The sequence below is a fragment of the Triplophysa dalaica genome, chromosome 23 (genome assembly GCF_015846415.1).
Source record: "Triplophysa dalaica isolate WHDGS20190420 chromosome 23, ASM1584641v1, whole genome shotgun sequence".
In the NCBI taxonomy this organism is placed as follows: domain Eukaryota; kingdom Metazoa; phylum Chordata; class Actinopteri; order Cypriniformes; family Nemacheilidae; genus Triplophysa; species Triplophysa dalaica.
Genome location: NC_079564.1, coordinates 10,735,345 through 10,757,849, shown reverse-complemented (window position 1 = coordinate 10,757,849; position 22,505 = coordinate 10,735,345). Strand labels below are relative to the sequence as shown.

The window sequence follows — 22,505 nt, the reverse complement described above, 5'->3', positions numbered from 1 at the left end:
ACGCATTTAAACGCATTCTGCTGATCTATGAAATTGTGCATTTTGGCTCACTAAAGCCACGGAAATCTGTCACCACCATCTCTTAATTTCAGTTATATTACATAAATGTGTTTCACAAGGTTTTACGTAAATACATTATTTTCGTATGTGTCACAATATCATATTTTCCCGCCACGATTATTGTAGCCAAAAGTATAAATGATAATAGTATATACAATATCTATATCTTTCATCAGATGCACACGCCTGGCCCGCTAAAACAAATATTATGGTTCTATATTTTCCACACACCGTGCATGTTTGTATCTCCTCTTTGCTCCACCTCTCTGAAACGTGCAGATTTTTTACAAAGCTCAGCGCTCTGAAAAGTGAGGTGTGCTATGATTGGCCATTTAACCAGTGCGTAGTGATTGGTCGATTACTGTAAGCGTGTGACGGAAATGTAACATATACTTACCATATTTGGAACATTAGATTCCAAATCAATTGTACTGACAGGTACAGGTACTGACGCCCACTTTACTTTCCTAAACATTTGGATGGTCTTAGTCAAATCATACCAGCAACTGATTTAGATTTGTGGGGGTGTGGTTACAGGAGGTGTTTCAGGCAGGTCTGGGTGAGCGTTCGGTTTTAGATAGAATGCATCTTTTGTCAAAACACTTTAATATTTGCAATTTTACATGTCTGATACATGCATGGGCAATTTATAACACACTAAAGACACAGAAAAACACGTTTTCTTGACCCCTTTAAAATTGTATTGAAGTTTATTAAATTAAATTGAACTACTCAACAGTTATTGATTCTTTGTGCCGTTCCACATGTTGTTACATTGTCTTTTTAAATATTTTTTTTAACAAATCAATAATGCATCAATCAAAGCACAAATTGTGTTAATCTTTTCTTTATTTTTTTTTCAATAAATCACACTCAAAATTCTGTGTAGTAAGGCAGAGAGTGTTTTTTACCATTGTGAATCTTTAACACAAACTTAACTATAGTTTTGGTATTAGATTTATTAAGTTTTATTAATATTTAATATAAGCTTTTATTTTTAGATGTTTACTTTTACTACTACTCTTAGTTAGTGTTCACAATTTTTGTATATGCTTTTGTCATTTTATAATTGATTTGTTTATTTTTAAACCATGTCAGATTAATTAATTTAATATTCGTTTTAGTTTTTATTATCATAATTTTAGTGCTTTAAACTGGTTTCAGATTATTATTAGAACATTTCAATGTTTCCCTTCGTTAAGTTTTTCCAATAATTTTAGGTCAATATTTGATTTGAATAAACAGTAACGTTTTCAAACATACCCTCTGTGCTCAATTATATGACCAATATTTAATCATTTGATTCTACATACAGCAAGCATCCTTCTCTGTTTTATATCTTTATTGCTTGAATAGTTTTGATACAGAACAGATTACATTTCTGATTCTGAAGCACTTATTCAAAGAACAAGAGTAGTGTACCAAAAATGTTCTGGTTTTGATTCCATTCAAGTCCAGTAGAATTATGTTTGGGGATGTAGCAGCGACACGAAGCTCCCTTTACGTCAGTCAGCCCGTCAAACAGCGAAAGATCTCCATTTCTCAGGGAGGACAGAAATAAAAGTCTTGTAGAAAAATTCATGAGAGGAATGTGGATTCGATAACTCCACCCTGTTCATTTGAATTCACAGTCAAGTGCTTAAAGTAGTGATTGATGGATCCACGTGTTCAAAAATCAAAAGTGGACTGAAAGATTTTTGCGAAATGAGAAAGCCTTAACGTAGAAACCCTGAGAGTGAGAGCGACAGGTGGGGCGATAACGGCAAAAATATATATAAATGAACATAAAAAGGTTATCATGCAAAACTACCCTACAGATTCACCCATAGCAGAATAACACCGTAAATTCACAGTTTATACGCAAAGAATATATCAACGAAAACAACTTGTATCTCTCAAACTGAAAAAGTCAATCATAATAACAACAATAATGATAACAGAAACAGACCTCACATTCTAGAAAATGCATACAGTCTACATAAAGCTTTCCGATCAAAAGTGATTATTGTTATCCAAGACCCAAAATCAAAGCTGGGATGCCAAGAATTCATTTCAAATCATTTTTTACGCAGCATAATCGTGTTAATACATGGCTTCTCCACATTTACTACTTCACCCACCTCTGGGTCACAATAAATACATTAAAAACAGTCTGTGAGTGACCGACCGCTTGCACGCCAACAACACAAAACACGCTCGCGCCGACCCACGAAAGGCATCGGGAGAAGCGGGAGTCTGGAATACACCCATTGCGATTGCATTCAAAAGTTCTTCCAATACTATCAGTCTGGTGCCCGAGTGGAGTTGCCAGATCTCACCTCTAGGGGGTGAACCGGGTCTGATGTTTAGAGGACATCCCGTCGGGCAAGCTCTCTCTCTCTCTCTCTCTCTCTCCTTTTAAAGAAATCCTCTGTTCGGCAGATGGCCGCTTGTCTCTGAAGATGCTCTCCGTGTTATTTCAGTTTCCGTGTCCTTTGAGGTTTGCTTTGTTTCTGAGGTTTCACAAGTTCATAGAACTGAGAGAGATAGCAAAACTACAAAAGGTGTGATTGACGTGAGAGGAATACATCCTGACACGAGGCAGCAGGGCGACAGTTTTCAAGTACACCATGAATTCTAGTTCACAAGCTCGGCGGAAAGTGAGACGCCCCTAAGCTCAAAAGAGAAGTAAGGCTTTAAAAATGTGATGTTTTTGGAAGACTTCATCCCTGGTACACATTTCATTTTAGTCAAGTACATCAGATTTCATACACGTGGGCTTTCTGTATTTCCTTGCGTTTACTTTTTGAGCTTGAGGGAAAGCGATTCACGAGCCCCTGTGTTAAAAATACTGCATTCCCTCGATAAAAATCCTCCTTTTGCCAGCGCAAACGGAAGGTGTCACCGTCAACACAGCTGGTTTGGGGCAAACATTGCCCATATACTCCACGAACACCTTCCCAAGGATGACCATCAGATTGCTTGGCTGAAAAAGATGTACAAGACAGCACCTCGAACAACGCAGCTCATTATTGCGATAAAACAACTTGGGAAGCTTTAAAGAAAGAATTACGCACACAAAAAGAAACAGAAAAGCCCTTTGATGCACAATATTCCAGTTTCGCCCTCGGACGCAAGCCTCTCAGTAGAAAAACATCCTCTCGCTTCTTATTGGACAGTTTTTGCTGTCGCTCATCTGTACAATACGATACGAATTTGTTCATATATTGCTTAAAGTAGTTCTCTCAGGATTCAAAAAGATCTAAAATACTATAAAAATCAACTTTCGATCGAGATAAATGCTGATAAAGATATAGCAAAAAAGTAGAAAGGCACTTGGAAAATGTTCTTTTGATATATGGCACTGCTTCGTGTTGCAGCACGTTTCAGCACAAAGATCCGAGAACGTCTCTCTTCACTCCGCGGCCAAAATGTGCTCAGTAGTGGGCTTGCTGTGGGACTCCAGTAAACCATTGAGTAACGCCGGCTCAACGTCAGACGCGACGGGTGACTCGGAGGCTTGTTCCTCTCTCGGAGGTTCTTTGGGTGGTTCTGTCGCTGGTGAAGGTCCCGTCTCCTCTTCGTTTCCCACAACCTTGTCAGTGGCCATGCAATCCTCCACACTGCCCTTTACAGTCTTGTCGCCCTTCACAGTCTCCGTGACCTCGCTTTCGGTTTCAGAGGGTGGATTGGTGCTGGTGGGCGTGCATTCGCTTTCGCTGGCCGAGCGCCCGCTGAAACCGTCTTCATCCGCTGCACCTGTGACGCCACACATCGACCCGTCGGCGTCCGCCCCGCGCGGCTTCTGATGGATCCTCTGGTGCCGGACCAGACTGTGCTTGAGGGTGAATGTGCGCTCACATGTCGGGCACTTGTAGGGCCTCTCACCTGGATGATGAACAAAAACATCTCACTTTTAGTACAGTTCAAGGTACATGCTGGAGTCTGTTTTCAGTACTGGTCATTACCTGTGTGAGAGCGCATGTGTCTGGTGAGGTCTTGAAGGCTCCAGAAACGCTTGTTACATATATTGCACACCTTTTTCCTCTTGTCCGGCTTGCTCCCAGGTTCCTCTCCCTCAACGCTCTTTGGTTCAGTTGTGGCTCCCTCTTCATCGCTTTTCTCCTCATTGTCCTCCTCAGATCCGCTCTCTGTTCCGTCCATCTCAGCCATGTCCTTTCTCGAACACTTCTCCACCGCCTCCTCTGCACCGTCCGTCTCCGTTTCACAAGGCACGGTTGGATCGTCTGCTTTTGGAGGTACGTTGGTCGGGTCTGCCACTACGTCTAGCTGGTGAACTTTCTCGTGTCTGGTCAGGGTGGCGGCGTAGCGGAAGCTCTTGTTGCAGCTTTTGCAGGTGAATTTGGACTCCTCCTGAGGTGTCGCTTTGTCGGATGCTTCAGCTTCTACTGCGGGGGAGGACTGTGACTGCTCGCTGTCGGTGAACTTTAGGTCCACCGGTTTCGAGGTGAAGGTTAAGTCGGGAGTCATATTGCTATGGGAATTGCTGTCATCTTTTTCTGGGTCATTGTGCTTCGAGGGCTCATGGGCTGGTGGTTCTTCTGCCTCTTTTTGAGGGATCATCTCTGCTATGGCTGCCTCTGTCGGTTTAGCTGGTGACGGTTTCTCAGCATCAGATGCCTCGGGCTTCTCAAAGTCTGAGCTTGTGAGATCCATCTCCTCGCTCGCAGGAAGCTCAGCGTCGGACGTGCTTTCTAGAATAAACATTAAGGCATTATTAGACTTTATCTGTCACACACACAGCTATAGACCATTTTGCAGGATGGAAACAACATCCTTTTTTTAACACCACAACAATGAACAAAACACGAAATGTTAAACAATATTTATATATATTAAAGAATTAATTATATATGTAAAATAAAAAAATCGGAAACACATGCTTTTGGACCAGCGATGTTAACATCTTGCGAATTGGTCTATATCAGTATAAAACTTGAAAGAAATGAAATCTCTTTAGACTGCAAAATTAAATGATATAAAACCAACTATAAGATAATATGAAACAAAGTATATACTTTCTCATATGTAACCCAAAAAATCTAAGGATTAGTGTTTTCTAAATAACTAAAATTGTACACGAAAAATACTGTTTAAAGGGACAGTTTACCCCAAAATGAAAATTCTGTCATAATTCACTCGCCATCAAGTTGAAACAACGAAACCAAACGGATCTCATCCACTATTGACTCCCATAGTATTTATTTTCCCTACTAGAGCCGTAAATGGGGGACGAGATTTGTTTGATAACTGACATTCTTCCAAATATCTTCCTTTGTGTTTAGCAGAACAAAGAAATGTAAATAGGTACGGAACAATCTGAGGGTGAGTGAATGATGACAGAAATTTCATTTTTGGGTGAACTTTCCCTTAAAGCTACAAAACCTGTGAACAATTTATAAGAAAAAAAATGATAATTTCGATCATTTAAAGGTATAAAGATTTTAAGATAAATAAATCTGCATTTGTATAATATTACATAATTAAAGGCCTTTCTTATAAAACTTATCTCTTATCATTTATAAAAACATTTTCATAAACAGACAAGATTTTTACATTTTGATTATGTCTTTTAGTACCTGCACTGTCTGCTGATCCTTCCTCTGATTCCTTAGGCTGTGGCATAACACCGTTGCGCCTAAGCACTCGGTTGGAAATGCCATGTTTGCGTAACAGATGCCGTTCACAATTGGACTTGGTTGAGAAAAAGGCATCACACTGGTGACAAGGATATGGCTTCTGACCTGTTTACAAAATAAACAAATTACACACTTACAATGAGGTGCCAAACTGTAGGTGCATATCAACTATGTCTGTAGTGGTTTGCTCCGTAAAGAGAAACACATGAGGACTTCACCTGTGTGTGTTAACATATGACGCTGGAGTGAACTGGCCCAAGGGAATACTCGGGGACAAAATGGACAGGTCATCTTCTGCACTGAATTTGAGTATGCATTCTTCTTCCCTTTAGACTGCTGGGGGTGAGCGCTCTGCTGGACTGGCGAGTGTTTCTCCTCCTTTATCTCTTTCTCGTCACCGCCGCTCGAGTGCTGATTTCTATTTCTTGCCAACTCGATTGTGTTGGTTTGAAGATAGGCGCTGAACTTGTTGGCATCGGTGTTTGCCAACATTCTCTCGACACTAGCAAACTCCCCACTGGACTCAAGATCAAGACTTGGGTCAGTGGTGTTCAACGGGGGTTTACTTTTGGCAGGCCTCTTCCTGGACCTCTTCTTTGAGTTGTTAAGGGCAAGCTCCTTTGTCAAGGTATCTGTTGATTCTTCCTTGCCAGTTGTAATAGAATTCAACGGAAGGTTGTTAGTGTTCTCCCGTTTAAGAAGATCAGGAGCTCCAGAAACGGAGGAGATGATTTGAGCAATTGACGCAAGTGGGGGAAGTTCTTTCAAGGCGCCAGAGGGTTTGGGAAGCAGGGGCTTGAGACGCAACGGTCTTCCTACACCACTACCGGGAAGAGATGTCAAGGCCACAGGGAGCTGGTAGCAACCAAGCTGCTGGGATTTCTCATCAATGGATCTATCGGCCTGAAGAGCCTGCGCAAGGATGCTAATGGATGACTGTTCCTTCTTTACCTCCCTGTGCAACCCAGCATCGATGGTTTGTTTTAGCTTTTTCGCTGGATTCTTGGGAATGGAAAGATCCATAGGTTCCATGGAAGTGTCATAAAAAACAGGTTCAACTTTAATCCCGGGTGATCCACTAGCACTTCCGGCACTACTACTTCCCCCACAACTTTTGTTAGAGAAGTCTAAAGGTTGATCCATATCTGCACCATAGTAGTTCAGGTCCTCCACTTTGATAGACTTCAGTAGAGTGCTGGGAGAACCCCCGTTCAGATGAGATGGGTTTGGGCTGTTTTGGGTTGATGCGGCCACTAGGGTGATGATGTGTTCCTCAATATCCTGTTCGTTGATATCTAGGTGCTGTTTAAGAAGGTGGTGAATACAATTACGCTTGGCGAGGAAGGCTGCTCCGCACCGCTTGCACTCAAACGGCTTCCGCTGGCAGCCGTTGTGTGTGCGCAAGTGAATCTGAAGGTCCCGAAAGGTTTTCAGGTCCTCCCCACAGAAGCGGCAGGTAGTTTCATTAGGCCCAGGCTGCTCCAGTAAGTCAGTTGTGGATGTGGATGAGGTCACATACTTGATGTTTTTCTCGATTTCCTTGCGGTTGTTTTTCATGTGCTTCTTGCGTAGATGGCGCTCACAGTTAGCCTTGACAGTGAATGGGTAGTGACATAGCCTGCAGACATAAGGTCGCTCGCCACTGTGGGTTCTCAGATGACGAATCAACGTCGCTTTGTCCGGCGCAACGTAGTCGCAGATGTTGCATTGGTGGGGTAGGATGCCCAAGTGGTAGCGCATGTGTGCCTGCAGCGCGCTGGCGAATGCAAACACCTGGTCGCAAAATCGGCAAGGATAGGAGCCTTTTTGATTTCCCTTCCTGCCGGCGTTTTCCTCCAGCTTGCCAATGTCTTGCTTGATATGCCTTTCCCCCATATCCATTGGGGTGTGGGCGTCACCCATGCAGTCAGCCTCCATTTGTATCCTCTCCGTGGAAGCATTGTTGCTGGCAGAAGCAGAGGAAGATGAGGAACGTTCCCTTGAATTCTTGTGAGGGTGGCTGGCAGGGGGTGGGAGGCTGGGGCTGATGCAGCCTAGTGAAGCTTGCTGGGTATTCATTAGGGGTGGAGGGGTTGATGCTACCATACTGGTTCTGGGAGCCACCAGGGGCTTTGGTTTGAGTGGAGGCATCTGCTTGTAACCCGACTGCATGGCACTGCAAGGCGCCTTGGATAAGGGTGGAAGTCCAATCTGGTTAGGAGCAGCAGAAGTTACTTTGAGTATTTGCTGTATATCCGCAAGCTCCCCACTGGATTCACCACAAACGGGCTTTACCACCATACCACCATCCGGCTGCACCAGAAAACCAGTCTGGAAGGGTTGAAGGGACAGCAGTTTTAGTGCGTCCTGATGAGAGAGACCGTGAAGAGTCGATGGGTCTACGAGAGAAAGGCTTACTCCTCCGACGAGGCCAGGTTCCTGAGGTACAGTGAACTGATTGGACTCCACATGGATAATCCGGATACTATCTAGCTTGGCCTGCTGGACTTCCTCTTCCGATGGGGCAGGCTTGACTTGGGAGATGTGCTGCAAGCCTAAGGAATCCATGAAGTTGCTTTTCTCAGGAGCAGGGGTCACATCTTTTACAACTTCGGGGGAGGCTATCTCTTGAGTGTCACTTGGACTCTCATGTGAGGTTTTGTGCAGGTCCAGAGCGGAGCTCAGAGGGAACGCCTTGTCACAGGTGTCGCACACGAAACGATGGAATTTGCCGGTGCACCTGCGAAGGTTCATCTCACACCATACCTGTAGATTTAAATACATTTCAAATATACTTTAAGAAAAGCCCGGCAAGACAATGACCTGCTACATGCTGTGTGTATTTTTTTAAGTAAACTGATCGTCAACAGGGGAAACTTACTTGGGCGATTTGAGGAAACTTGTGGCATGAAAAGTCAATGAAAGCCAGATCATTAAACCCAAGAGGGATGGATGGGTTGTTTTGAATGAAGGGTCGTCCGTTAGGGTCTGTGGGAAGCTGCTTATGGGTAGCTGCATTGTGGCGAAGCAAACTACGGTGTGACCGGAACGAGACACAGCATAAATCACATCTAGGAAATAAAAATATGATATGAGACATTAGCTCGATGATAAACCACACACTGTGTTAAAACAATGACTATACATGCTACGTTTATCACAGAATCATAAACAAAAGAAAACTAACATGAGACAGACTTCAGACACTTTAAAAATGAACTCTCATCTATATAGCCCTGTGAAGATGCATACATCCCAGATATCCAGCCAGGATAATATAGGAGCTGTTTTTCTTAGCGAGCTAACTAAAGGTTGGATGACAACCACACCCTAGTCTACAACAGCTTGCTTAATGCGAAAGACAGCTGGCTAATGTGGTTCATGGTTCTTATCGCATGCCCTACCTCTGATCACAGTGACGACAGGTCTATAGGGACTGTAAGCTGCTTTTATCTCAGCAGACATATACAATGCCATGCTAGGGACAATGGAGCATTGCATCCACTCTGCAGTGACTTCTGTGTAATGTTCTAAAGTTATAGCATTGCTCATGAATTATTTCATAGATTTGTCATTTTTAGATGCCTTTAAAATCCAGTTTTATTTGTTAAAATGAGTAAATGCATTAGGTGACAAAGTATCGATGAGAGATTTGAGAAATGTGGTCATATAATGGAAGTCAACGTTGTTCTGTTACCAACATTCTTCAGAATATCTTCCTTTGTGTTACTCAAACAGGTTTTGAAATGACACGTGGGTGAGTACATGATGGCAGAATGTTCATTTTTGGTTGACCTATCCCTTTAAAAACTGTCCAACAGTGGAAACCAATTCAAAGCAATCTAGATCCTCTTAGCTCTTGTGATTAAGAAGGATTAGCGCTTAATTTGCAGCACTTCCATACAACAATAACGTTGCTCTGAAACTCAACCGGCCGAGCCCTGCCAGCTTCCTTCACCCAGACTCATCCTGTGTGGCTATCCATTAACTACAGTCAGAGGAGCCAGTTGTCAGGTGGCTCTGGAAGGATAGTCTGCAGACTGACGTCTCCAAGGTAACAACTACCACTTCACACATTCACATAAGCATATACATAACACTACAGAGATGTTGTGAAGAATGCGTCTCCTTCTGTGTCTCATTACCCCCCCTCCCCTTTTATTCCCTGCTTCCTCTCTGTGCCACTCCCTGCCGTAAGCCTGGAGGCCGCATGCGGGAGGGGGGAGATGGTTTGGGGGTGGGTGGTGGTAGGGATGGAAGGGAATTTAAGGCCTCTCTTGACAAGGAGGGGCCAGAAAGACGGGATTAAAGTTGTGAAGGTATGATTTTTCTTGGTAAAGCTAATTCAAACTAATGCTAGACATATTTCAATGCATTTTGTTGGCGATTAAATTTTAAAGTTTTAAAAAGTTTAAAAAAGTTAAAAAAAAAAGTACACAAATTGACGTTTTAACCGGAGCCTAACAAACGTTGCACATGCAGCACAAATTAAAATAAAAGCCCCTTGAGGAGTTAGTAAGACAAGTTTTCCCTTCTTTATTCGGATGTGTTAAATTATGACCGTTTCATGGCACAAAGCATGCCACTATATCTCCCAGCAACTACGGGACTCCAGCCTAAAGCCCCAGTTACTGGCGTCTCCCTGCAATATAGATCCCACCTCAGGAGACAAAGCGGCAACATTCCAGTCTGAGCATAATAGACAGCTATAATATACTGATGTGAAGACCTAGCGTAGGATTGGCTAGAACCGTTTCATTAAGTCTCATAACAACAACTCAAGAGCCGTGTTTTCCAGGCTTGTCAGTTTAATGAATTAACATCTTCTCTTCATTAATCTCATGGAACACTTGACTGAAAATTTGTATCATGTTTGGAGTAACACGATACAATAAATACATTTTTATTGAGCGTTCTTTTTTCTTATTTTCCAACACAAATGATTCCTGAAATTAAAATCAAGATACTTTTACTTCTGAAGCAAAATGACCAAAGATAGGGCAGCACGATGATTTTTTATGTTTATTAATTAATAATTTCTGCTTCCAATTATTAATTAATCATAGTCATTGTGACATTAACATGTTAATAGCAAGCAAATAAAAATAAAACTCTGGTCCAGAGTGTACGGATGTTGCCGAAGTAAAAAAAAGTACTAAAATGACCGATAAATCGCGATTATTAACCACGATTAATATTTTGATTATCATTTTAAACATTATCACGTAGCCCTAACCTAAAATACTAAGAGTCATGTTGTCTGGGAAAAAACTGAGTTAAGAAAAAACTTTCAAGTCTCAACATAATTTAGTAGAAATGAAGTAAGTTTTTCTTTCCACATTTGCAGATATTTTTGCTTGTTTTAAGCGTAAACTTGCTTGAATTTTTTTCAGTTCACAGGACATTCCCTAGGTGATTTTACTGTTACTTTATGTAAGAATGTTTAAAGTCCCAATGAAAATACAAATTACAAAAACTATTTTTTCATATATATAGTATATCAAGTTAATAGCAGTCTTACTCTTTTTACTATTTGAGTACCATCAAAAGCTTTAGTTAAAATCTGAAAATGAACTTCCTTTCTGTAATGACTATCCATCGTAAGGGACGTATGTTAGCCGGCTTGAGTGGAGCATTCGTTAACTCCTCCCCTTCAATTGTCAGTCTGCTGCCCGTTCCATTTCAAAATGCAACGGTTGTTTTTAGACATCCAATCAAATCGCAGAGAGAGACGGAAGCAACGCCCCTATTTTTCTCATTAGAAAGTCCATTTCACTCGGAAGTGCGTCAAGATGCAAAAGAGAAAAACGATCGCAACTTCCAGTTCACGGGGACTTTAAGAATTTAATTTATTTCAGTGTATCTTGAGAATTATTTTTTTGCTTTTCCATTTTTGTACAGTATAGACAGACAGGAAGTGATGGGGAGGGGAGAGAGGGCAGCAGGATCAGGAAAGGTCCCTGAGCTTGGACTCGAACATGTCTGGAGAACTATCCACACGGCAACAGGCTCAGACTCATAAGAACCCACACAGTGTTCTTACACAATGGTTAGGGTGTGTGTTTGTACCTCAGTGTGGTGTCAGGATGAGTCTCCATGTGGGCATCAAGGTCATTTCTTGAGTTCAGGGTCTTGAGGCAGATTGGACAGGAAAACACTCCCTCCTGTCCCCTGTTCAAAGCCTGTTCATCTGCTCCACTATCTTCCAGGACCTGAAGCACACAGGTCAACGTCAGCTACATTTTGAGACCCCCCTCCAGGGGCACAAGTTCCCTTGGGTAAGATGATTTGCTTACCTTTTTGCCAGGCGGCTCGTCCGATTGCTTGTCTTCATCTTGAGTTAGTTTGTGTTTGGCAGATGGGCGTCTGCTCTTCAGTGGAGACAGGGTCGGGCTGTTGGGGATGGAACTGGCGGAGTCCTTCTCGTGGATTTTCATGTGTCTGGAAAACAGAAAAGAAAAAAATTTACGACCACAGTTTATCCAACTTGAACATTATTTACCACTAGAAGCACAATTTATGTATACATTCTGACCACGATATGTGACTCTGGACAACAGTCTTAAGTAGCTTGGGAACATTATTAGGAATCGGCAAAAATACATGCTGTGGGTAAAAATGACAGATTTTTCTTTTATTCAATTCTTTTAGGATATTAAGTAAAGACCATGTTCCATGAAGATATTTTGTAAATTTTCTACAGTAAATGCCATTAATTGATTTTTAAAGATAATATGCATGACAAGATTGTTAGACTGCATGACATTTTAGTGGGCGTCTTCTGTAAATCAGGGAAACATGTATAATAGCTCCTAATATGCTCAGAAAAACAAAAATGCAAATAGATTTAACAGAAAACAACAATTTAAAGCAGTATTACACTTAATGTTTTTATGCTTAAACCCTTTTCAGTCTTTGACCCTTATACGTTTTAATATATATAATATATAAAAAATTACCCAAACAACACATTTTTTTTACTGCATACAGTTATATAAAAAAAATTGTATCCACATTTACCGTACGTTAAATGACACTAATTTGTTTTATTGCATATAAATATGTTAGACATTACATAATATTTCATGTCTAACAAGCCACATTTTTTTATGTATTAAAAAAAAAATACACCCAAAAATCACAACAGTGATTCATTTCACGATATCTGGATGAAAAAAGAAGTCCCAATTTGCAAGCTACTATACAGACCGCTCGGTCAATGCAAAAGTGAAACCGAAATATATTGAAATAAGGCTTGGTATTGATGAAGCGTGTTAATGCTTTTAAACCATGTGTTCCTCTTTAAGGCATTTACAAAATTTGCGATGTACTTATAGAGGATTAGTACTTGGCTACCTCCCACTTGCTTAACAGAGAAGAGTAATTCATGAATACTGCTGTGGAAATGTTGGGCAGAGGAACCTCTGTGTACCCCACTGGGATCCGACAGAAATGACTCCTAATGGGCTGAAATTCCTGCAATTATCCCGCAGTCTCTACATGTGCATATGTGAAGTCAAAGATGGCTGAGAGAGATCAGCGGAAGAGAGCGCTAATGTTGCATGGAGAAGGCCAAAGGATCATCCTCTTTCCAGAGAAGTCTGGAGGAAATCAATGTGGGCACTCAAAGACATCTAAAAATGAATTAAATGCTCAACTTAAGAAAAACAAAGACCAAGGTCACTCTCTGAGGTGAGAGTTATTGTAAGCTTACGCTTTTATGTCTGCAGTATATCAACCCACATATCACCGGATAAATGATATCATCTTGTTCAAAGTGTTTATATATAGAACCAAAAAGGTCTCACTCCAATGTTTGTATGGTCTAAAAGTTTATTTGATAATAAGTTCTTGTGTGTGTATATGTGCATGTGCAAAGGTCAGACATCCGTGGCCCTGCGGGTCTCAGTTTTCACTCTGCAGTCAGTGGTTTATTAATAGAAGGAAGCATGTTGGACGCCCGTGTGTGGACCTGACGGGCTGTTATATCTCTCTGCTCTGGACTCTGACCAATCACAGAAAACCTGCACTGCCAAGTCAGCAAACTGTGATTGGATGAAACCCATCCTCACCTTAGGCTCATATAGAAGGGTAACCTATAACCTCAGTGAAATCCTAACTAGGTAAACGTGGTACGTCTGTAACGGTACTACATTCTCCAAGTCATTAAATGAGGTTGAACCATGAACAATTCATTTCAAAACTAATAAGTAATATAGTGTGTCTGTAACTTTTTCCCCGTCCTTGAATGAAGCACGTTGATGTGTACGTTTCACGAGCAGACTGGCTAATCTGTAAAGGATCATAAAACTTGGTCATGCGTGAGCAGGTCGGTTCAGATCCAAGCATTCCATCGCACTCGAGCAAGAGCGGAGACAGAGGGCGCTGTGGTGTCAGAAAGTCTTCTTTTTTCAAAGCAATGTCACACCAAGGGCACCTCCTTTAAACCTGTTCGGTGGTGCAACCGAGGTCGAGAGAGTTAAAGAAAATAAAAGCAGCCAATCAGAACGTGCCCTGACTCTCCTCTCTGAAGTTATGATCCTTCTCCATGACAACTGTGACTCCCTCCCTTCCCCGTCCGTGTGATGCTTTGGGAACAAGATGGCTGCCTTCTGGCCAACTACATGGACAGTCTCACAACTTTTATTGTTTGGGCCTGTAAGCAACCACCTATCAACAATTTCTATCACCCTAGCAACCACCGAGAACGCCCTAACAACCATTATATGTTTTTTTGCACTCAAATTTTTCATATACAGCTCTAGATCAAACCAAACTCTTTTTATTTGTTGATATTTGTCTACGGAAGTTATAAGGATGTGTTATCAGAGCCCCAGCAGGCGATGTGGCAAAACCTGATTCCCTTCACATCCGTCACAGACGCACATTCTATGCAAATCGAAGTTAGTGTGCTATTTCTAATTTCACTTCAGCTTACAACAAGATAACAGCAATTTACAAAATGTCCATCTCTGCCAGGAGAACTTTAACAACCGGACGCACATACAGAGCCCCCTTATGCACTTTTACATCACCCTTCGTAACTTTGGGAGGAAGTTCATGTTTACCCCCTTAATCAGCAAGGCCTGCTGGGAGAAGATACCATGAGCAGAAGCTGGGGGAGGTGTTTCAAAGTCACCGTTCACTTCCTGCAGACCTCACGCTCCTTTAACAAGAGCGCGGCTATCCTGTTCACAAACGCCAGTGTTAATACACCAACATACACAAACAAACCAACGCCTATTCATTTATCTTTGTGGCACACTCGTCCTCTGGGCAACTTCTCAAACTCAAAACTAAAGGTAGAGTGAGCTTACATACATCCAACACACATGTGTACGTGTTTAAAAATTCTAAATTAATATGGACAGTACGCAGACATATAGTATGTAAACACAACTTTTCATTTCAATGCGATTAATCGCAATATATTGTTTAATTAATAAACCTTTATATTCAAGGGCTCAAGACACGTTTATTAATTCACTATTTATTAAATAAACCATTTGTTAATGTTATGGGAATTTGACCTTATTTTCATGAAATTTCATAATCAATAAATGATTAAAAAAAAGTTATTGTGCGTGAGCTCCATGTGAGAAACCCTGCATTTAGCAGATGCATGATTATTCTTTTCTGTCTACTGGCTTTAAGATTTTCTGCTATGTAATGTAACATTGATTACGCTTTATTTGCAATCATATTATTCTCCACGTTGCAAAGTGTGAAATTAAATATATTAAAAAGAAACCCTTCTTAATCTTCAGTAGCCCATCTATTATCTCAAGACTAGCCATTTTTTAATATATGGTATAGAAAAACGTAACGTTACAAAAAACATTAATCTCTTTTAAGGCCTAAGCGATTATAATTAGCCTTTATTTCTTCTTTCGTTATTGGTTGATATTGGATTTTACTCAGAAGTCTGTTAAAATGTTTCATAACGTGTAAAGTAAATGAATGCTGTATTTTTACATAAACATCCAAAACGAACTGGTCCTGAAATATGTCATTACATTTGTAAGGAATCAAAAGCGTGAGCAGGGTATATACATTTATTTGTGGGTACCGATTTCAAAAATTAACCGAGGCAACGATTAACGAAACTGTAGCCACAGATTTGTAGGGCATGTTTTTTCCTCCAACAGGGACCTCGCAGGGTCCGTACTATGTGGATATTGTAAAACAGGGCTAGTCACCACGTCGATCAAATGCGGCACGCCAATCATCTTTACCTGGCCCGCCTTAATATTTCAAATAAGTGGAGAGACTTTAAGAATGAGGTGCTTTAAGAAATGCGCATCCTGAGATGCCACGCCTTTGAAATTCCAAAACGTTGCTACATTCAACACTAAAGTAATTCTCGTGGCTCATTACGATTGGCGTCTTAGTAAGTGATTTGTTCGGTCTGTCCAAAAAACATCATGTTATTTGCAATGTTATAATCAGCAATCCACAGCCACAGGCACATTATTAGGTAGGTCGCTTTCCAAACCCTAACCCTTTCTTCAACTCCAAAAAAACATAATATTTAATAAATTAATTAATATTTTTTTGATGCATAAAATGATTTCCTCATCCAACATCATGTCTCGCAAATAATTCACAAATCAAAACTTTCAACCCGAGTCACACAATAACCAGGACTGACCTGTGCATGTTCCCATTGGTGGTGAATGTCTGGCCGCACACTTTGCATTTGTAGGGTCTTTCTCCACTGTGCACCAGCATGTGACGGTCCAGAGAACTAGCTGAGCTTAGCGCCTTCCCACAGATACTGCACGAGTGGTCTGATGTCCCACTGTCAACGTTGTGCTGGAGAAAAGAACTTCAGGTCAGCTAATTCTTGTGTTCTTAAAACCATTTACTTATTCACAGTCCCTAATATGCACATATAGGCCCCGTATTGGCTTATTGGGGGACAAAATTTAATGTAGATCATCAAAACTCTTTCTCCGGAGACAGTCTTTGAGTGATGGGACAGAATGCATGATGGATTGTCAATGCTTTGGCTATATGACCAACAGAGGTGTGAAACATATGGGATGTACTACAGTATGTTCTATAACGTCATGCTGCTTGACCTCATTTCCATTTGTATTGATTTAAATGTCTTTTCTAAATATAAACAGGTGAGCTGAAGACTGGTCAGCTGAAGGTGTGTGTGTTCGTTACCTGTCGGATGTGCATGGTGAGCTGATGTTGGGTCTGAAAGCCCTTATCACACAGCGGACAGACAATACACCCACTGTCATCTTTGACTTCCTGCTATAAATATACACAAAATTAAAAGCTTGTAGTTAAAGACCATACAGCTTAGATCATCACAAATCATAAGATCACTACCACATTATGACACCACAACACTACGATAATACAGCTTTAAGATATTTAGTGCTATTGTCACTTTCACAGTGGCCTTACAAACATTTCTAGACACTTACGTTAATAAAAAATATATATAGTGTTAAATTAAATAATTGTTAGTGCTATAGTGTACATAGTGCTATAGAGTACAACATGTGTCTTTACTGGTAACTGGCCAATATGGATGATGTGAAAAACCAATAATAAAAACAATACTAAAACCTAAAATAAAGAAAAAACCTGAACATAAAAACAATGCTATTGATCATCTACGTGTCATTCAGAAATGGTTTGGGGAGCGTGGGTAAATTCCCATATGCAGAAAAGAAGGATCAAGGCCTTGCTTGCCGACCTTGAATGTCTTGTCGGTACATGTTGTATGTGTGAGATACTGAGCTAAATCCAGTCGGTTAAACAAACAATTGCCGCAGCATAACCCTAAAACCTCAGGAGTTACATCAGTCATAACGACACTACTATCAAATATAAATACTGTATTGTTGTGGATGTACCGCAGGAATACAGTCGTCTTTTATGCCATTAAGTGGAGTTGTGGCAATACGGACCAGAATGCATCCATTTGCACCTCACATTTTACAGTATTTGTGCACTCTATGTTTCTAAACAAAGCTTCTACTGTATATGTTTTTTATTGTGTGCTTCATGAAGAGCATCGCTGAGAAACGTAAACTTGAGTTGCAAATCTGTATAAGCGACCCCATGCGTGCCGCCTTCCTCTCGCCGCTGTTGACAATACGGCAGATCATTAACTCGACTGTTCTGGAGCGCGAGGAGCTCAGTTCCTATGTAGTCATGTGACAAAATTCCGTGTATACTTACTCATACTTTTTCATAAAATAATTGTGTCAACACCTGTCAATATCTCATTATAAGAAAAGTGCATGAGTCACAAATCCAGCATTAAGCAGTCACACGAGAAGTTAAACTATGCTGGATTCTTCAAAAACATCTCTGCAAAAAGGACACTTCCTTTTCCTCTAATGGAACGCTGGCATACGGCTTGTTTTCCTGCTCGGACTATTTTGGCTTTGGTTCAGGACCCTCGGAAGACGACTGACCAGCTACCTACTTATTCAGCATGTTACAAGGATACGAAGGGATGTGTCATCCGCAGAAACAGTGTGCACCAAATCGACTGAATCTTACTGACCTGCTTTAAAAAGTCCAGAGGTCATTTCTTGTGTTATCAAACCTTAACAATTCATCAACGCTAAACTTGTTTGATTTTAAAGAAAAAAAACAATTAAAAGAACTATAATGCTCGTATAGATTCCAAACCTGTTGTGTTTTGAGTGATGCGCCAGAGCCAAAATTGTTGTATATATATATATTGTTTTTTGCTATATAGTTTATCTGAGCCCGTCTGCGGTACCTGCAGGGAACTGTACCTTTGGTGTCTCTCCTATTTTCTTCAGTTAATCTGTTACATCACGTAACACAGAGTAAGCTTTTTTCCATAAGGAGATCATAAAAGGCCTGAGACGCAGGCAATAACGTTTTAAGGTAACACAGATATTTCCAATATAAATTAAAAACAAGATCACCACATGTAAGATTAAAATAGCAAGCACATGAAATAATGCATATTTATCATTGTTTTAAATTAATATAATAGTTAACTTACTTAATAATACATATAAACTAAACTACACTACTTAAATAAATTAAATAGTAGATACATATTAAAATCAGTTTAACTGACAGTGTAATAATGTTAAATGTTTTCGTAACACGAATAAACTAGTGCGTTTCATTTGAAAATTGAGTTTTCGTTCTCAAAACGCTCTTTGTCCACACTAGCGTTTTCAAGCGTTTCCCAAACGCTGTCCATCCACACTGAAACGTCTGAAAACACTTACATCCATGTCCTGTTAATGATCAAAACCTAAGACACGTCGGCACATTTATTAACTTTCGCGGCAATGTGGAGCAAAGACACTGATTTTTTTTATAGACTGACAATGAGGTAACTTAGAGATATTGCTGCGGATAACACAAGCCTTAAAAGCTGCGAAAATGAAACTTTACTCGCGCTCCGCTCCCAAACAATAACTGCAGAGTAATTAAATATTCTGTCTATTAAAATACGATCTAAAGTATGAATGAACTGACATTAATGCTATCAAACAGGAGAGCAGCCGAAACAACTGTCACATGAAGAAAATGCGTCATCGTTTTTAACCCCTCCGTTTTCTCATCCACACTACATTCCATTTTTTTTCCCCAAATAGATCCACTTTTGAGTGCGTTTTCGAAAAGCTCAATTTTCGTTGACAAAAACGCCGTCTCAGTATGGACGAGAGTCCAAGACGGAGAGAAAAGGATGCATTTTCAAACGAAAAACGCATTAGTGTGGACAGGGTATAAAGAACACAACCAACCATGAGGTTCAACAAAGATAATGTGTTGATGATGGTAAATGAGTTGAAGGTACTTAACTATGGGAAGTATTGGGAAACTCTTAACACTACAGGGGGATGGGCGGTTTGATAAAAAACCTTCAGAGGCAAAACTTTCTTCCAGTTCCCCGGGAGTGTTAAGGGGTCAAAAGTGACACCTGTTCTCCGCACACGGGAGTGTTAAGGGATGAATTGCATGCTGTAATGGGAACCATGTGATGCAGAAGTGTGGACAAAAGGTGAATTGAGATGCCAAAGAACCATTTGTCACTTTCTGTTTAAAGGCAGGATGCTGCATCTATAAAATCTCCCCCGCCCCGTCTCTATCACCATCTAACCACAAAAACACATGTATATCAAACACCAGCTATTTGAGACAACATTACAATACCATAAATGGAATACAAATATTAGAATAAATGACAAAAATAGCATACTTATTATAGTTACAAGTGCTTTTTTTACAAGTTAGTTTTTGGTAGACTTTTTAAATGTTCCCATAGTGCATGTTTTTTGCCTAATGTTAACCACAACTTTACTTTTCGTGACTGTTTTCTTTTGAAAGCACAAAAATAGCAAGTTTGGAATTTACTACAAAAGTTAATCTGCAGTGAATTTTATTGTCAAAAATTGAGCAGCTTCCTAACTATAAAACTATGCTGCCAAGATGCAATTTTACAACTTTGTGACAAGTCCCCATTCTGACACACTGGGCCCTATCTTGCACCCAGCGCAATTGACTTTGTACACCGACGCATGTGTCATTCCTATTTTGCACCCGCGCAAAGCGCACTTTTTCCCTCCACAGAAGCACGTCGCTAAACTAGTGAATGAACTTGCGCTCCCTTGGTGTTCCATTAAACAATTGCGCCACTGACCAGAAAAAACCTAGTCTAAAGTCAGTGGCGCGTTGTTCATTATGCTATTTTAAGGGCGCATGTTTGACCATAATGTATAGCGTGCACAATGCGCATACACTTTGCTCATGTAATCTACACAGATGCAACAGTTATTTTTGCAAATCATAAATTGTTACACTAAAAAAATATTAACACATGAGATGACAGAAATCATTGTGGTGTGCCACGAAGATGTGAAAAAATAGGCATAAATCTAGCTTACAAATTATTCAGGCTAATTGTAGTAATTAAGGATCAGACCTGTTTGCCCAATAGTGGCAATAAGACATATATGTATATAAGGACATCTGACAAATTGGTTTGTCCGTCAAGAACCAGGAAAAAAAATCGACTGAAAAACTGAAAACACTGAAAGACTGAAAAAAAAGACTGTGAAATCACCTTTACCATAATGTAAGTACATTAAAAACCTTAGTCTTCAACTTACCAGTTAAGTTGAGCGTGCTCATATTTTTGCGCCTGCTAAATACGCCATAATAATAGCAATCCATAATGGAACTTGCGCACCTGCTTTTAAAGGGAATGTTGGATGACGCTCTGATTGGTTTATTTCACGTTACGCCCAAACCACACCTATGAATAATGAAGCTACTTCAGACCAACCCATTTTAGATTTGCGCCGGTCGCAAGAGCCATTTATCCCGCCGGGAAAATAGCAACAGCGCCGAGACCCGCCCACAAAGTTACTTGCGCTTCGCGCTTTGACACTTGCGTATCAGATCGTTAAAATAGGGCCCACTGTCTTATTAAACTATGTCCTGTCCCATCACAATGAAGAACATACTTTTAGTGTCTAGTAGAAGTTGGAAATTGCAAACTGGGATGCATCCAGGACATAACACGGGTTTATTTGGTTAATCTGACTCAGTGTTAGTTTATTCTGAGGTTGACCGTGTGAATTCTGCATTCTGCATTTGGATCATAATGTGTAAATATGGTGTGTGTGTGTTTAATAACCACAGACAGTTGTTGTTATGGCACTTCACAATTGCAGCTTTATCTCAATATTGAACACACAAACCTGTTGAGTTTACATGGAACCGTTTGCCTCATTTGAAAAAAGTCTTACCTGGATCTTTCTTGCGCTGCGGTTGGTGCCGGGGCTTTTGACAGGCACCTTATTAGGTGTGGTGGGGGCGGAGTCAACTCCACCGTTAAGCTGGGCTGCTTTCATAACATTGTTCATCATGGAGTTGATAGAAGACAAGTCCACCCCGTCGGAAGCCTCCATCTCTTCATCTGCTCCGTTCTCCCATTCTTTTTCTTCCTCTACAGCGGCCGAACCCTCTGAAGGTATTCAAATAAAGAGTGGAATTTTATTAAAGAAAAGTTTCTTTTAAGTTTTTAAGATAAAAGAAACGTCTTCCAATAGGTATGGGCTGTGGCATAAGTTAAAAATAAAACTTCAGTCATAATCTACTTGTATACAAAAAAGATATTTGGAAGAACGTTAGGAACAGACAGTGGCCCCAGAACTGTTGGATGCTAGGATTCTTCCAAATATCTTTGAGTTTACAGAACAAAGATTTGGAACAACTTGAGTGTGAGTAAATTCATTTTTGGGTGGAGTATCCCTTTAAAACGTTGTATATCACTTAAAACTTGTATTATTGCCCCATAATATTAAATCACTTTTTTCTTCATCAAGTCAATTTGAATAAAAGCATCTACTAAATGCTTGAATGTAAATGTATAGACAAGAAGTTATTCACTGGTACCTGTATGTGTTGTTTGTGTCTCCGAGGGGGCGGGGCTCTGTCTGTCCTCGCTTTGCTCCACCTCCTCCTCCTCCTCCCCCGTAGGGGTGCAAGTAGTCAATTTTGTTCTCATCTCTTCTTTTGAATTTTCCATAACTATAAAAAAGTAAAGAAAATGTAGATCAATTATACAGAAAAAAAACCACCAACTGTCAAGCAATTCCATAGAACATGGCAACTTTCCACTCTTCATACCGTTTGCCAAAACCATTTTTTTTTAATAATGTAAGACACTTTCAGCATGGGGGCTAAATCTCAGGAACAATTTGAGAATGGAAAACTGTTCAGTAGATACACTACACAGAGTACTTGCCCAGTCATTGGAAAATAATGTTCTCCAACCCTACCACAGAGAGATGAGAC

The 22,505-nt window shown here is 40.4% G+C and overlaps 1 protein-coding gene across 4 annotated transcripts in view; it reads right to left on the bottom strand.

Moving 5' to 3' along the window:
* Positions 1-1,380: 1,380 nt before the first annotated feature.
* The window catches only part of rreb1a (ras responsive element binding protein 1a), a 47,318-nt gene continuing 26,193 nt past the window's right edge, over positions 1,381-22,505 (bottom strand). For 3 of the 4 annotated variants that reach the window (XM_056738308.1, XM_056738307.1, XM_056738305.1), the window contains 11 exons: positions 22,104-22,238; positions 21,455-21,672; positions 16,854-16,946; positions 16,330-16,493; positions 11,975-12,119; positions 11,748-11,890; positions 8,560-8,749; positions 5,918-8,444; positions 5,640-5,804; positions 4,008-4,754; positions 1,381-3,927 (listed from right to left, as the gene is read on the bottom strand). In XM_056738308.1, coding sequence (XP_056594286.1) covers positions 3,455-3,927; positions 4,008-4,754; positions 5,640-5,804; positions 5,918-8,444; positions 8,560-8,749; positions 11,748-11,890; positions 11,975-12,119; positions 16,330-16,493; positions 16,854-16,946; positions 21,455-21,672; positions 22,104-22,236 — 4,998 coding nt within the window. In that variant the 5' untranslated portion in view covers positions 22,237-22,238 and the 3' untranslated portion in view covers positions 1,381-3,454. The remainder of the gene's footprint in view (positions 3,928-4,007; positions 4,755-5,639; positions 5,805-5,917; positions 8,445-8,559; positions 8,750-11,747; positions 11,891-11,974; positions 12,120-16,329; positions 16,494-16,853; positions 16,947-21,454; positions 21,673-22,103; positions 22,239-22,505) is intronic. The other variant, XM_056738306.1, reaches the window with a different exon arrangement.